This window comes from Macrosteles quadrilineatus, unplaced genomic scaffold (genome assembly GCF_028750875.1).
Source record: "Macrosteles quadrilineatus isolate MER2022 unplaced genomic scaffold, UCM_ALF_1.0 Scaffold_153__1_contigs__length_253293, whole genome shotgun sequence".
Lineage (NCBI taxonomy): Eukaryota > Metazoa > Arthropoda > Insecta > Hemiptera > Cicadellidae > Macrosteles > Macrosteles quadrilineatus.
This window is the reverse complement of record NW_026542746.1, coordinates 143,908-160,721: the sequence shown is the minus strand read 5'-3', so window position 1 is coordinate 160,721 and position 16,814 is coordinate 143,908. Positions and strand designations below refer to the sequence as shown.

The 16,814-nt window shown below is 34.7% G+C and overlaps 2 protein-coding genes across 2 annotated transcripts; one reads left to right on the top strand and one right to left on the bottom strand.

Moving 5' to 3' along the window:
• Nucleotides 1-418: 418 nt before the first annotated feature.
• Nucleotides 419-5,212, bottom strand: LOC128982184 (protein N-terminal glutamine amidohydrolase-like). Its single transcript, XM_054401247.1, has one exon. The coding sequence runs from the start codon at nt 4,837-4,839 to the stop codon at nt 4,141-4,143; it is 699 nt and encodes a 232-aa protein (XP_054257222.1). The 5' UTR covers nt 4,840-5,212; the 3' UTR covers nt 419-4,140.
• A 4,535-nt stretch (nt 5,213-9,747) lies between these two features.
• Nucleotides 9,748-14,409, top strand: LOC128982181 (dolichyl-diphosphooligosaccharide--protein glycosyltransferase subunit 4). The gene is made up of 2 exons (XM_054401245.1): nt 9,748-9,885; nt 14,290-14,409. The coding sequence occupies exon 1, from the start codon at nt 9,748-9,750 to the stop codon at nt 9,859-9,861; it is 114 nt and encodes a 37-aa protein (XP_054257220.1). The 3' UTR covers nt 9,862-9,885; nt 14,290-14,409.
• The last annotated feature ends 2,405 nt before the right edge of the window (nt 14,410-16,814 follow it).

Here is a 16,814-nt window from a genome sequence, read left to right as displayed (position 1 = left end):
TGGTGAAGAAACATAACCTATTTTTACACAGAAGTGAACTTTTAACATAACATTTAATGCGAAGTGACAAATACAACAGTACAACAGCTGACCAGCTGATTTACAGCCAGTGCTGCCAACGTATTTCGCGCGCATACGACGTTGACTGCATGTTACGCGCTCACTATTTCGTGCCTTCACGTTGCAAATCTGGAGTGAGACAAAGTAAATAGAGTAAGACAATGTTAACATTGTCTCACTGATGAGCGAATTGGCCACTTTGCTTTCTCAAATCAGTGAGAGAACATGTACATTGTTAGGTAACTGTAGGAAAAATAAATTAAATTACCAGAATTTTTATCAGATCTAGAATTACAAGGATGAAATTCAAACACATAATATAACATAAATAAATGTATTTGACACATATCAACAAAAATAAACATATATCACAACATTAGGGTACAGCATACATTAATACCATTATACATTATTTTGATCACTTAAACCATTGAGATTGTTAATAAGGTGCCAAAAGTCATTTTATATTTCACTACTATTGGAAGACTACTTGAGCATTTTTTTCCTTTTTTCCCATTAAATTAAACATTCAAATAATGTTTTTACAAGAGCTAAAAACTAAACCTGTTACGGGCTATTAGACAAGACAAGGATGTAATAATTTCATGATTTTTTCTAATTTGGACACATGCTACCCCCTACCCAATTGTCACTGTTATGGTAATACAGTACTCAAAGGTAAGTCAATGGCCCAAGGCAGAGATGTTGTGGGTTCGAATCCTGGTCACTGTTACTTCTTTTTATCAGTACATTTTATGCACTGTACCGGCTCACCCCTTACTTTGCTGGATATGTTCCACGCACAGGTTCATAGCCTATGTGGACAGAAAAATGCAAGGTTAAAGAGGCTGCCAACCTCTTTAATTTTTTTTTTTTTAATTATCCCTTCCAATGAAATTTGGAGATAAAAAATGCATTCTTGTAAATGACAAACCAATTTTTTGTGACAAGTTATATGGTTGGGGGCGTGTGCATAAATTGTGACTTTTATGGGTTACAAACTTGTCTCAATCGTAACAATCAGTTAAGTAGGAAGGGAGAAAATCCTTAGGGATGTAACAGAGACACTTAACAATTGTATTAAGTACAAGCAACATTGTATGTTCTCACTTCTTGTAGTAGGCTTCTTGTTTGTAGCCAGTGACACTATAAATAACTATGGTAGGCCTATACCTGCCATGATCTTAAAACATATGATCATCAAAATATGATAAACAATTACACTATGATATAATTAATTAGGTACCTGTCATGATCTTCAAACATATATGATCAACAAAATATGATAATAACTACATTACGGATCAAATATTTTTTGAAGGATAGAACTGAATTTTTAGTAGCTTGACCAATTATTATCTAGAGCAAATACAAATGTATAAGCTTAAAATAAAACATTTAGCACCATATTCTAGGCCTAAGTAGCCTATTTTCAAAAGAACCGAGTGATTCCTTATGTTTTCCATTGGAAATACAATCAAATATCAAAATGATAAAATAATTTCTTCTTAGAAGAACAAATTTAAACTATTTAAAACAATGTATCTTCTTATGAAATAATTGTAAAGGTTAAATATAAAACAAACACATAATGGTAAAGGATGTACAAAAATCATGAGTATTTTCCATCTAGCTCATTTTTTAAGTATTTAATCCGCTGAATGAAGAAATGCTATTGGTTCTTGTGCTAAAAGTGATCCAAAGTTGTGAGTTTGATGTCAAAGTTGGTTAGGTATATTTCATTTGGTAAAATTAACGTTGTTTTAAGGTTGTCTCAGCAGCTAAGTCAGATGCACTAAATAAACAATAAAAATATGTCTTTTAATCCAAAGAAAGGGTCTACTGAAAAATTGGTACTTTCGTGTTATAGGGAGTCCACCCTTGCACGCTGCGGCGGTTATGTTAGGTTGGGTTATCAAATATGTTTGTAGGACTTGTTTCGTTATAAATCGAACGATACACTTTTGCCCGCCAAATCCCCTCCAAGAAGGCCAAGGTCAGGTCATGACCAGAGCACGAGCAGCACCTGTCACCGCCAGTATCAGTGTCTTAAAAGATGACTCATCTGGTATCGTTCGATTCATAACGAAACGAGAAAAGTCCTACAAACATATTTATGATAACGATAACCCAACCTAACATAACCGCCACAGCGCACTGTATACCTACTTGGCGGAGTACATGTGGCAGCGACGCATTCAACTCAATCCTTGCCGACATCGCTGCCTTCTAGGAGGCAGAACTCTTAGGCCACAATTCGTAATCATGTCAAATTTGGACAGTAAGTCAATTAAAGTATGTTCTTTCAAATTATGTAGCCTACGGTAGCTATTTTTTATCTCCGGTAAAAAAATCCTTCTAAAATAAGTGGCCTCCATATAATACAAAAGTGCCGAAAAATTAACGTATAAATCAATTATGACAAGGATAATTTTAATACCAGGTATGGGTGATCTGCAAATAGAGGAGATTTTCTTGTAAAGAGTTTATCAACTAAACAATTGCCTGAAATGTAACAGTGGTTCAAATGGCACTCTCTAAGGAGACCAATACCCATCAGTCCTCTAATTCCAAATTCTTTTGCCGGAATCCCAATCATTTCAGGTACAGTAACAGACAATTGATCAAAAATGTCTTATTTATAAAGCGTTTCCCAGTACCTACAACTACTGCCTTTCAGAACAACTTTTGTTTTAATAAATAACAATAATTAAATTCAGTGATAGATTTCCTACATTTGTGAACATAGCCTAAAGAGTGATTTTTTATATGACATTTATTCATGTACCATGTTTATGTTTATGCATTTATGTATTATTTTAATGTTCTCCGGCAACAAAATTGTGCAGACTAAATGTGATAGGTAGGTGTTTTAATTACGCATATAAAATCACTTTAACAAAAATAACATTGTCTTACAATGTTAAACTATTTTCAACCGTATCAAACTAGTTTTCCAAAATAATCTCTAAACTACAGTTTACAAAAACTTGGTGACTTTGAGCAAGTAGATAGAATTACCTATTGATGATTTTTTTTTTATTTTCAATGTTAAAACGTACCTTAAGCCCTGTTAAAATTAAGTTTGGTATTCAAAGGAATCAAATGAGTTGATTAGGCTGAATAACCTACAATGTACCGTGCCTACTTCAAAGTTCTACTTAGGCCAAACCTATTTTTAGAACTTCTATCATGTCACACACACAGCTTAAAATCTCCTTGGGCAGGGACTGTTAGTGGGTAGTTGTATACCCTGTTATACGGACTACCCAGAAAAAAAGGTAGGTAATGAAAGAGAAGATTATGTAAGTTAAGTTGCAGTTTCTTGGAGTCAGGCACCCAACCTAGGCGTGGAAGCGATTTCAATGGAAAACACCGCTTCTAGGAAAACAGCATTAAATTGCCTAATACAAAAGGAGAGCGGACTCCGCACTTCTACTTCAGTCAACTGCTCATAGCGTGAACAATGGGCTAAAAGGATTATGACAAGTAATACCGCCTTTTAGGATCAACATGTGGAGACAGTCGTAAGAAATGGATGTTTTCAAATAAATTAGGCTAATAAACCCAAAAGACTTTGTAAGCCTGTGTAATTTATTTTATTAATTTAATACATGTACGGCAAACACCATTTTACAATAGTGTTTAAATTGGTGAACTTGTGTTATGTATCGCATCACTGAACTATTATACAGGAAGCCAAATTGTAATGTACCTACTGTAGCAGTTTAGCTGCTTGTAATTATTTAGGTCTATATGTTAGAAGTAGGTAGTAAGTTAGGTAAAGCTTTTGACTGTGAGAAAGCATTTTAAAATATCCTATTTTTATTACAGGGAATCAAAATTACTTAAGTTTAACACAGAACAATGCAAATGAAACTTAAAATAATTAACTTAGGCTACTGTTATGAGCATTGTTTGATTTTTGTATTTATCAAGGGATATTTTGTTTGTTAGGTACAATTTAGCACAGCTTTTATGGTCTTTAAATGCTGTAAACTACTAACCACATTAAATTCAAATTTAACATTAGCCTAGAGCTCAAGAATTTGAAATCTATAGGCCTATAAAACTCTTAAGTTAAGCCATCCAACTTGGTTGCAAGGGGTCTGGTGGATACATATAGTTCACATCTGGACTTTTCTTGCATGTAAATCTGTCTATAAAGTCTTTTAAATTGAAGACATTGCCAAACTTACTTATTAGGCCGGAATCGTTGCTTGCTTTCATAGACGTGTAATGAGGGAGGTTGTGAATATCCTCACAACTTCTTATAGGAGGATAAGGAGGAGGTGGCATTTTCCATGACGAATCTTCATTCTTCATATCTCTTCGGTCAGAGGAGAAATATTTTAAGAAGCTTTCAGCTGGTACAACTCGGTAGAACCTGTGGCAGAGCGGATTCAGAAAGTCGTCTGATTTGAAAGTCTCTTTACTGTATTCACTAAACTGTGATGGAAACGAAAGTTGTGTGTCCAAGTCATAGACCCATGATTTGATGCCATTGTAATACACCATTATAACATGATAATCCCACACGACTAGCCCGTTTTCATGTTTGCTTGAGGATTGCCTCCATAATGGTATGTATTTATTTTCATTTGAAATAAACACAACGAAGCAATTAGGTAAATTTTCTGGGTTGATCTCTTGAATTTTTTTTACGAGCATCCAGATATTCTCCTCACAGTAATGAGATGTGTAAATGCACTCTTCTTTGCTTGGTATACCACCAGGCACATCTTTTGATGCTTGTTTCTGCAGATTGCTTGCCGCCATAATTAAGCTTTAATTTAACATTATCTAATAAATAATGACTGTGTTGTATTAGTTATTTTGAACACACTAGAAATACAGTATTAGCTGAGTTCATTTATCTTCATCTTTGAAGAACAAAATACTGTAAACAACTGTAATGTTGATTAGGTCTTAGCATTTTACAAAACACTTTGTAGGGGAATGCTAAAAAGTGGTCATTGCCAAAGCTGGTCCAAGAATCTCGATGCAAAGGTTACAAACCATAATCACTTATTTTCAACTAATACATTAAAAAAATTCACAAAATAAACATAAAAACAAATTAGAAGGGTTGATATTCTAAGTCGACATACACAACACAAAACTAGAGGACAAAACGTAAACCTGTTGTCTGTTGCTGCCAGTGTTGCCACCACGTTGCTGCGATTTTACCCTAAAGGCGGGCTAAAATTACCCTAAATTACCCTAAATCTACTTTGAGTTACCCTAAAAATTACCCTAAATGTTAATATTTGCGTTTAATGCTATAAAACATTGTTAAAATCATATAAATCCTACATAAGGTGGTTAATTATACTAAATGAAGTTCCAATATCAATCAATTTACGTAAAATTATACTCGATTCTATAAAAAAACCACCCGAAAGAAGAACAAAATGTTGATATTGATCAGCTCTATCGACTATAGCGAAAAATATCGAATCAAGAACTATCGCATTTTTTTACTGTATCGACCCATTACTACTGGTTTTGGACAATCATATCTTTAAAATACAGTACGGTACCACCAAAGCTTTAATCTATACATAGTAGTAGTAATTTCTTGACACAATTTGTAAAATAATCCAGTTTAATTCAATTCAGCCACATAATTAAATATCAAACCCAGTAATGAATAATATTTCATATATTATTAGGCCTATAACGTGTTATAGAATCGAATACATTCTAAAACAGATAATTCCCAACTATTGATAAGATCGATTAGGATAGGCCCTAACTTATTATAAAAAATTCATGATAGCAATCGATTTAAACCGATTTGAATCGAATATGATGGTTTGGCCATAGTATTTAATGAACGTTTTTTTGCCAAATTTTGAAGTTTTCTCATTTTTTTAGTAAAATTTCCATTGTTATGCTAACTTTTAGTTTTACCCTAAAATTACCCTAAATTTACCATTACCCTAAACTTTACCCTAAGACCAGTAAATTACCCTAAAAAAGGGTAATTACCCTAAAAGTGGCAACACTGGTTGCTGCCGTTGCTGGTTGCTGTTCTCGATTTTGACGTCTAGTCTAATTTTAGGATAAACATTCATAGAGAAAGAAGTAACAATATATAACAGAACTTGCATGCAAGAAGCATTGATTATGTACCCTAGCAGATGTTTAATCAATGTGGGAAATTAAATGTAACTAAATCAATATAAATTAATATGTAAATTGACTTACACTGCACTATACCTGCTGATAATCCTCGTACAAAATAACAACAATTAAGTTGACTCACGAAATGGGTAATATTATGATTTAATAAATTTATTTATTTATTTATTCATGGCAATGCACCATTTGTCATTAATGAGAGTAGGTACATAATTTGCGATAAGTTTGAAAACAATAAGCATGCATATTAAATACCCCCGCCGCAGCAAACCTGCCGACTAAGCGAATTTCCATTTGTCTGAATTTATTTTCAGTTAAATATGTTTTAATAACATTAGGTTTAACGAGTACCTAGGTTTGCTGCTACAAGGAAACTAATAAAGTGTGTGTTTTGAGTAAAATATTGATAGCTTAGTACAAAATAAATACATTTGCCAAGTTTGATCAAAATATATCCATAAACAAGCAAACTACAACATTTGACAATATTCTCCATAAGAATAACATGGGAATTTTAAATTTACAATTTTTTTTAATTTTTTTCCGTTACTAATAATCGAACAAAAATACTTTTATATAATAAATTATTTGTTTTTTAAGCTCTTTAAAAAGTTCTAAAGAGAAATTGGGAAATTTTGTGTTTTGAGGGTCAAAAGTGAGAAACCCCAATTTTTACCCCAAAACCCCCCGTAAAGCCCTGTTCCCATGGTCCGATCGTGCTGGTTCGCGAACTCATTCAAGTTTATCCCACTTTACACCTTTAAACCAAATTTCATCAAAATCGGACAAAAATTACTCAAGTTATCGCGTTCTCGGACAAATTTGAACGAATGGTGTTTTTGGCCTCTGGGGACATCAAAATGAAAAAGTAAATCGGTCCCGGGTCTAGGTGTTACCGTGCCACCTACGGTAATAGCTACTTCCCTATAGGGAAATTCGCTAAAACAGAAAATTATCAATAACAATTATTATAAGACAACAAATTATAAATTGAATTATACAGTAAACATAGTAAATTAACAGGTTTATAACAGAATATTTCCTTCTGTTATCAACTGTTATCGGGTATTTACTTCTGTTTTAACAACCTTCCCTCAAGCACAATTAAACACCAAGGCCCCAGACCCCCCCCAGACGTTCGTTCGTTATGTATATTGCATCCCCCTGTTCCAAATCTTGCGGGCGCCCATGTTCTTCGTCCTGCGTACTTTGTCCAGAACTGCTAATACTGATGGTCTTATTTCAGCCTACTACGGGTTGATATATCCTTTTCTTTCATATGCTCTGCCGATTTGGGGTGCTGAAAATCAAAGAACACTTTTCTTGTTTAGGCTTCAGAAGAACACAGTAAGAACCATTTTCTCCCTCCCACGTCGCCATTCTTGTAAGGAGGTTTGGAATTTAACCTTTCCCTCCATCTGCATCCTTGAGACTCTGTCATTTGTCTGGCAAAACCTTTCCAAAAGTTGTATGTCGACTCTCATTCCCTGCATTTATCCCTTGCACTCCGCAATCAACTGTAAAATTCCTAAACAATCCACTTCCATTTATAAACGAGTATACTACCTGTATGTTTCATCTATGATACTACCATAGACTAACCAACACTACCCACCAACAGTCACCACTGAAGGAGATTTTAAGCTGTGTGTGTGCAAGGCCCCAATAGAAAAACTTTTCTAAAAACTTTTTTCTAGTGGGGCCTTGGTGTGTGACAAGATAGAAGTTCTAAAAATATGTTAGGCCTAAGCATAACCATAGGTATAACTTTGAAGTACATTGTAAGTATGCCTACTCGACCTAATAAATTCATTTGATTTCTTTGAATGCCGAACTTATTTAAACAAGGCTTAAGGTACGGTTTAGCATAGATTAAACATACTCCTCAATCTATAGTTTTAGCATTGAAATTAAGTAAACTGTAGTTTAAAACATACTATACACACCACTATGAACTAAAAGGTTCCATGGTAATCATTTAAACTAGTCATTGCCATGCGTTTGAGAGAAGAAAAAAATCTAAACGTCAAATCACGAACACCCACACGTCACACGTAGACATAGACAGACACAAACAAACGTCAAAGAAAAGGAAATCGTTATCTGTAGAGGCGAAAAAGGTCGGCTCTTCACTTCTAGTTTTGCATTAAATTGTATTATTTTTTACACGAGATAACGTCTCTGCCTCTGCCAGTTTAGTATCACAGACTAAGGTGAGGGTAATTTGTGTACTTTGCATGTTTAAACTCAAGTTGTTGTTGACTGTTGCCTCAAACTAGGTAGTCCTAGCCTAGTTGATTGTTGATTGCCGGCTTCACAGTCCTATGAAAATATTTCAAATTCGAATCCTATAAAACTGTATTATTGGGTTTTACGTCCTACCGTCCTAAAAGTAGCCTAGTTTATAAATATCAAAACACATAATGGTAACCAACCAGTTTCATGGATGGAGAGTCTTAGGGAAGAGGAGTAGGCTAAACAAGATAAGATGAAATGCAGGTTTGGTAAAATAATACACTTAATAACTTTGCACAGTGACGTTAATGTCTTTAGAAAATATGGCTTTAGTTTTGTGTTTGTTATAGAAAGCTACCGGTAGGTAACTTACTAGGTTCTTATTTTTTCCTCTTTATCCACGCCATTGTCAGTATTTATTTTGTGTAGCCATGTAGCAGGGTTGCCACCCGTTCCGATTCTGCCGGGACAGTCCCGATTTTGGTTCCTTATGACTGTGTTTAAGCCTACGTAAATCCGGGAGGGAGGGGTCAATGTCCCGATTTTTTCCTGACCTAAGGTGACAACCCTGCCGTGTAGCCCTAAGGGAGCAGTTCAAACCTTTGTCCTGTCACTAGCCTATTTACTTTTCTACTGTCCACTTTTTTTTATTAGTGGATGAGTTTGCGAACCAGCATAATCGGACTATGGCAACGGGGTTTTATGGGGTAAAAATAGGTTTTTCCCATTTATGACCCTAAAAACAAAAAATTTCACAATTTCTTTCCAAATCATTTTGTAGAGCTTAAAAAACAAATAAATTAGTATTGAAGCGTTATTGTGCGCCTTATGGTTACGGAGAAAATTCCAAAAAATTGTAAATTTAAAATTCCCATGTTATTCTTATGGAGAATAAGTCAACTGTTGTAGTTTGCTTGTTTATGAACATATTTCATCGAATATGGAAAATACATTCATTTCTCACTAAACTATTAACATTTTACAACAAAAAATACTTTTTTACCCTTCCTGTTGCAGCAAGCCCAAGTAGCCTACTCGTTAAAACTAACTCTATTTAAATGGGGAATAAAATAATGTGATATTTTTAAGGAGACATTTTAGTGTAAATCCAATCAGGCAAATGGAAATTTTATAATAGGCCTAGTTCAAAATCGGTTTAAGAAATAATACAAGTTGTATATCTCGACAAAAACTATATAAAAACTTAACTTGGGTAATGACTCCCTTATTTTAAGCTTAATTCATGGCTAATTCTATTCACAGAGTGTACCTTCTGTTTTAACTCTCAGTTGATTTTGTTTCAGAATGATAACCGACATACAGCTGTCTGTCTTCGCAAACATCTTGGGTGTTTCGTTATTCCTGTTGGTCGTCTTATATCACTACATTGCAGCCAACTATTCTAAGTCATCTTCTTGAATCGGCACACTATGCAAAAAACAGGTACAGCTTTTCAAATAACCAATTAGAACAAAAGTTACTTAAGTACAATTAGGTCAAGTCCGATAGACAGTTGTAATTCAAAATTCAAATATATATACCTATATTTACAGCCTATAAAAATTGTTAGTTTTTCAAATATTTGTGGATCCATTTTTAACATAGTTTAACAATAATAAAAATATGTTATGTGTATGTTTTCAAACACATTAAAAAAGTTTTATTTCAAATCATGATTGTCAAATAGAATATTGACTTACTGTAGAACTGTTTTAGAGATTTTTGCTCAACGTTTTCTACAGTTATTTTCCATTCACTTTTACTGATCATCTCCAAACCAGCTAGATAGATAAAAACAAAGTGCCAAAAAATATGTATAAATGTACAATCTAAATCCATAGCAAACATTTAAAATGTTATACCGTACCAGCATACCTATTGCTTATAAGTTTTAAATTTCCTCCAAAATTTACCATTTTGGGACACTCAAATTTAAGTTACTATGATAAAGTCAAAAGATAGTCTTGGGTTATTATCATTCCCTTAGGCCTAATCCCTACTGTATTTTTTTATTAAGTATGAGGGATAGACTTTCTTACTTGTTTACCTTGTGAATAAACCTTTTTACCTTATGAATAAAAACATTATTAAATAAACTGTTACCTGTTCAATATCCTTTCTGTTATGACAACCAGTTTCGTGATGACGGTCACATCATCAGGTTAATCCTCGTAGAAAGATTCGTTAAGTACACTAGTTCTTACCGACAGAAACCATTGCAAACCGGCCGGCTCGACTTAAGCATGCACACATCGCGATGGTATCTACCTGTAAATACTTTGTAAATGTAATGTGTTTTGTGTTCGGTAAACACAAACGGTGTACGGTGTACTTATAACGAATCATCTACGAGGAATGACCTGATGATGTGATCGTCGTCACGAAACCGGTCGTCATAACAGAATCAGAGGATATTCAACATGAAATAGTTTTTTATTTAATTAACTTATTAACTTAATTAATTAATTGAGCGGAGCGAGCGAAGCTCTTTGAGATCGGACCTTATGCAAACTATGTAATCAATTAACTAAATAATGGCTGAACATATTGAATCCAAACTTACCAGGGGTATTTTGACAAATATTTTTGATGTTTTGAAACAAACAAATTTCATTTTGATGATACCTGTACAATTTAAGACTGACATAAAATTTGCAATGTTTAACATGAGTCTTATGAGTTGCCATGATGGTTACGAGATAACAACGTAGATGTAAACAAAGAATCGTAGCGTATGCGACTCGACATTCTGTACCCACGGGCAACTCAGCTTGCACAAGCACATATGGCCTATTTACAAAAGACAGTACAAAAGAAAAGGAGTCCGATGAATACCATTAAGCGTTGATTAACAATACACCGATTCGCATAATTTCTGGCGGCCTTACTGAATTATTCCAAGCAGATTATTTCTTTTATTTGTTGTTATTAGTTTTGTGGTAAATATTAGTCCGGAGTGTGGTAAATGTTTATGACGATTAGATTAAGGTATCTGTTATCCTAATATGATATGGAAAGGGAGGGAAACAGGTCCGCGACGTAGGAAGTCGTGAAGGAAGCAGTAAAGGTGAGCGGTCCGGAGTGTGGGAACTGTTTATGACGATTAGATTAAGGTATCTACAATCCTAAAATGCTATGGGAAGAGAGGGAAACAGGTCCGCGACGTAGGAAATGGTGAAGGAAGTAGTAAGGGCGAGTTGTCCGGAGTGTGTGAACTATTAATGACGATTAGATTAAGGTATCTACAATCTTAAAATGCTATGGGAAGGGAGGGAAACAGGTCCGCGACGTATGAAGTGGTGAAGGAAGTAGTAGAGGTGAGTAGTCCGGAGTGTGGGAAATGTTTATGACGATTAGATTAAGGTATTTGTTATCCTAAAATGCTATGGGAAGGGAGAAAAACAGGTCCGCGGCGTAGGAAATGGTGAAGGAAGTAGTAAAGGCGAGTAGTCCGGAGTGTGGGAACTATTAATGACGATTATATTAAGGTATCTACAATTCTAAAATGCTATGGGAAGGGAGGGAAACAGGTCCGCGGCGTAGGAAGTGGTGAAGGAAGTAGTAAAGGCGAGTAGTCCGGTGTGTGGGAACTGTTAATGACGATTAGATTAAGGTATCTGTTATCCTAAAATGCTATGGGAAGGGGGGGAAACATGTCCGTAACGTAGAAAGTCGTGATGGAAGCAGTAAAGGTGAGCGGTCCGGAGTGTGGGAACTGTTTATGACGATTAGATTAAGGTATCCACAATCTTAAAATGCTATGGGAATGGAGGGAAATAGGTCCGCGGCGTAGGAAGTGGCGAAGGAAGTAGTAAAGGCGAGTAGTCCGGAGTGTGGGAACTGTTAACGACGATTAGATTAAACGTCTTTTATATTTGATTTTAATAATTTGGTTGTACATTAGTTTATTATGCATATACAGTATTTTATTTAATCATGCTGTAATTTAGCATGAGGAATAAATATATTCTTGTTTAATTCATCAATTCTCTATCCAGTGCAGTCTTTAAAATCTAACCTATTTATTGAGTACAGTAGGCCTATTTTGGCAACGGGGCGGAGCTAGCGCAAACGTCACCAATTCAATGCCACTAGCATCGCGGCAACCAGCATCTTTTTCAGGGTATCATCAGCTCGTGAAATTAGCCACGCCTTATTTCCTGTGGTGACCAATGACTATGGTATTGCTATATATAGTCACCTTCTTCTGTCATTCTGTTCGCTGAGCAAAGTTTACTAATTGGCTGAATGTTTTAGTTGGAGAAAATGAGAAGGAAGCCTAGAGGCCTATTACATAAATGGGAGCTAAACAAACATTTGGATATTGACAAAATAATACTTATCTTTATGCTATTACAAACACACAGTTTTACTATTACTCATATATACAAGTAAAAATCAATGACCTAATAGAAACAGCTGACTGGATTCATATTTCCTTCAACTCTTCCAACCAACCACGAGAATTCAATGGGATTGTTGCTATGGTGACGTAATCATGTATTCAATTTGAATCATGAAAACAAATTAAAGTTATTTGTTTATATCAAAGCTTGCTTACTCCGCTCAATTGGCGGACCTGAGGCTGCATGCCTAGTAATCTTCAATAGCCAGTAGTAGGAAAATGAACTCTGGATAAAACATGTCTTTACTTTTTTTTGTTACAATTTTTGCTGTCTTTTGATAATTTTTTGTTACATCCAGTTGTTAATTTCTTGCAACTGTAATTCACCAAAAAACTAAAATCCCTACATTCATCATCTAAATTTTTTTTTAAATATAGGCCCCACAAAGTTGAGCAGCAGACATTGAGGTGTACTTTTTTACATTGTAACAACTATTTATTCTCTAGCTTTGTAAAACATGTGTTATATACCACAGAGTTAATTTGATCCGATCCAGAACTCTTTACTGAGCCAAAAAACCTTGTGTTTTAATTTGCTATCTACAACTGAATCTAGGAGCGCTGATGTCACTGTGGCTTCTTTAAAAGTTGACGTTTCACTTGTATAAATGATCAGCTCATAGCAATGGTAGTGACATTAGTTATCTCTCCAACTAAAGGTCCAATTCCTATCCTGCGACTGTTGAGCCGCGCGTTTAGAGCTGTACGGCTCGAGACGCTTGTCTTAATTCCTATGCTGCGACTCCCACGACTAGTGACTAGTGCAATTGCACTCTTGACCGTCACAGTTGGCAGCGAAAATATTACTTGGAGAAGAGGAGGAAAAGAAAATATTAATGTGAATGTGAATGGTAAAAAACAACGAACAACCTAATCCATTGTTCATGGTACAAAGGGTAAAAAGGTACTTTGGTAAAAAGGGATTTAAGAGTATTTTCTCATTCAGAGACTTCTCCTTGAAGTATTGGGGATTCTTGGGGTTGAAAACGAATGGGTGGTGACAAACCAGTTCCATCATCTATGAAGATGCACACCACGAACTCCGTATGTTAAACTATAAATTTGTTACAGCCGCGTGGCTGTAGACGCTCGATAGGAATCGGGTGCATTTACTTTGCATTAAAGCAGTCATTTATTTCAGCTGTGCGGCTCAAGGAATTGGACCTTAACAGCCCTCTCATCAGGCTTAGCCTATCAGCCAGTGATAGCCGACAGCCGTACGTTGATTCTGCTGTAGACTCTAGCAGATTCATACGCAACTTTTAATTGGTTGAGTGGGAGTTCTGAGTTCGGTTTTTATTCTGTTGTTGTAGCATAACAATAAAGATTTTTCTGAAACAGAACACAAACTTTCTTGCAGAAATAAGCAACGCATTGATGGAATGACACTAAGAATATCTTGTAATATTATTTAAGGTTTAACAAGGTTTTTTTGTTTTCAGTGCCTCGTCATGAGAAGGTCCAGCACGAAGGTGGTGATAAAGACAAGTTTTATTTAAGTTAAGATTGTTCTTTTGTAAAAAATCATAAAATGAAAATTAAATCATGTAATTAATAAACTACTCTTTTACTTGTTTTCATCTAAGAAATCCTGATCTAGTTTTTTTTTTTTTTTTTTTTTTACTGAGCAGTCACTGTGCAATCTACAGTATAAGGAAAATTTAAACAGTTTGTACACTGTGCAGATAATTTTGTCTATAGCTATATTTTTAAAAGCAAAATATGTTCTATTCTTTTTTTGTTGCTCTTAACCTTTTGTTGGCCAAAGTAGCTAGGGGTGGATAATACCCCCTCTCTTTCCCCCCTATGAAAAACTTGTTGAACTAAAAAGTCTAGTTCAAAGAGTACTGTGATGAAATCAATTACTGGTTGTGACCCAATTACAAGGTTGCAATTCAATATGTGTATACAGTGGTGGATTTAGGGTGGGGTCCGCAGCCCAGGGCAACAAATTTAGAAGTATGTTATTTTAGAAGTATGTTTTTTTAGTTTGAAATTTGTAAAATATATTTAGCTTGAATGAAAATTAAACTTCTTAGCCAGGAAAGTCGAGGATTGAAAATTAAATATAAAAGTAACTACTTAATCAGACGTACTGTAATGATAAAACTTTTCCACATTTAACCTCCAGTAACATCACACAACATTGTGAAGTTTGGTGCAGATCCGTCAAGGGCCCCGCCCCAGTGGCTCTGGAGTTTCCCATGTTAACCTTATGAGTACTCATATTTAAATGGAATTAAAGAATCTTAACAGCTGGTTCAACTAAACAATTTGATTCTGTGATGTTCAATAGCATTAAAAAGTTAATAGGTTTATCAACAGGGTACAGCACTATTATTTTTTTTCATTTATGACAACAGCTAATTTGCAACCAAAAGGTGAGTGAGCGTAGCGAACGAACTTCAACCTGGAGGCGAGTAAGCGTAGCAAATGAACTTCAACCATTGATTAAGCCATGGGAACGAGCTCATCTTGAAAATGAACGAGCATTGACATAAAACCACATTAGGACAGGACGACGTCTGTCGGGCCAGCTAGTATTTTATATTTTATTATCTATGGTCTTCCCCTCCCCCCCGAAATTGAAATTCTGGGACCGCCACTGTGAAACTTATGAGTACATAATTGAGAGAGAGAGAATAATTTTATGTATTTTGAAAATCAAAGAAGTTTTCTTTATTCCATTCTGATTCTGTACATAAAGTAACAGTAACAGTATTAATGAAAATACTGTCGCCGAACATGTAAGTTATGTTATTTCAATTGACTAAAATTTGCATAACAAAATTAAACACCTCGAATCAAACCAGTAAGTTTTTTTTCCACCATTAACTATTTGATTTCCTTCCCACTTCAATAAAAAAGTGGCGGGGGGGGGGGGCAATTGTAGATAGCCAAGGGGCACCAAATCTTCAAATCCGCCTCTGGGTGTTTAAAGTCAACTATTTAGATCTTTTGAGTAAAAATTCCCTCTATTCTAGCTGCTTTGGCTTGAGTCATTTCTTAATTAGCTTCTCCATTAATGGTTAAAACCAGTGGTGTTGCCAAATCTAATAATACTGTACCCAATGATGATCTGTCTTGAATTACATGATCAAATATAGGCAAAAGTGGTAAAAAAAGGGCAGACACCAACCCGTACAATAGATATAGATATAAGAAAATTTAATAAGAAATAATTTTGAGAGTTACTGAGATATTGAGATTTTCCATTGATTTCCTAATGAAACTTTATATTGCATGTGCAGACAGACATGATGCAGAAAAAAATTTTAATCAGAAAATAATATTGCAAATACTTATTTTTGACTAATTCAACTCCCTAATGTGTGTTGTTAAAAAAACAATTTAAATATTAACAGCTGTTTCATAAAAAGTAGTGAAAAATTATCCATATACCCATAATGCAAACTAATCTGGGGAGGGAAGGTCATTGGGGCGGAGCACCAGGGAATTAATTTAGTTTTCCTCATTTTGACCAAAACACAAAATTTCCCAATTTCTCTCTATGAAATGAAATGAAATATTGAAATGAAATATTATTTCATTAAAATTAATTTATCATTAAAATTTCCCAATTTCTCTCTAGATCATTTTAAAAAGCTTAAAAAACAAATAATTTAGTAAAGTTTTTTGTAAGGTTTAAGGCAAGGAGAAAATTAAAAAAATTTCAAATTTAAAATTCCCATGTTACTCTTATGGAGAATTTTGTAAGCTTGTTTATAGAAATATTTTGATAAAACTTGGCAAATTTATTCATTTTATACTAACCAACTAATATTGTATAAACAAAACACACTTTATTGCCCTCCCTGTAGCAGTAACCCTAGGCACGTTATGCGCAGTGCTTTCCTGTAAATTAGACCAATTCGTTGATACCAAGGCAAAAATGTGGTTCAGATTTCACTATAAACTGTAGGTCCCTTAGTTGCCATTAGCTGTATTAATTAACAGCTGTGTCTAA

Coding starts and splice junctions, on each gene's coding strand:
- LOC128982181 (XM_054401245.1), top strand. CDS start 9,748: ATGATAACCGACATACAGCTGTCTGTCTTCGCAAACATCTTGGGTGTT.
- LOC128982184 (XM_054401247.1), bottom strand. CDS start 4,839: ATGGCGGCAAGCAATCTGCAGAAACAAGCATCAAAAGATGTGCCTGGT.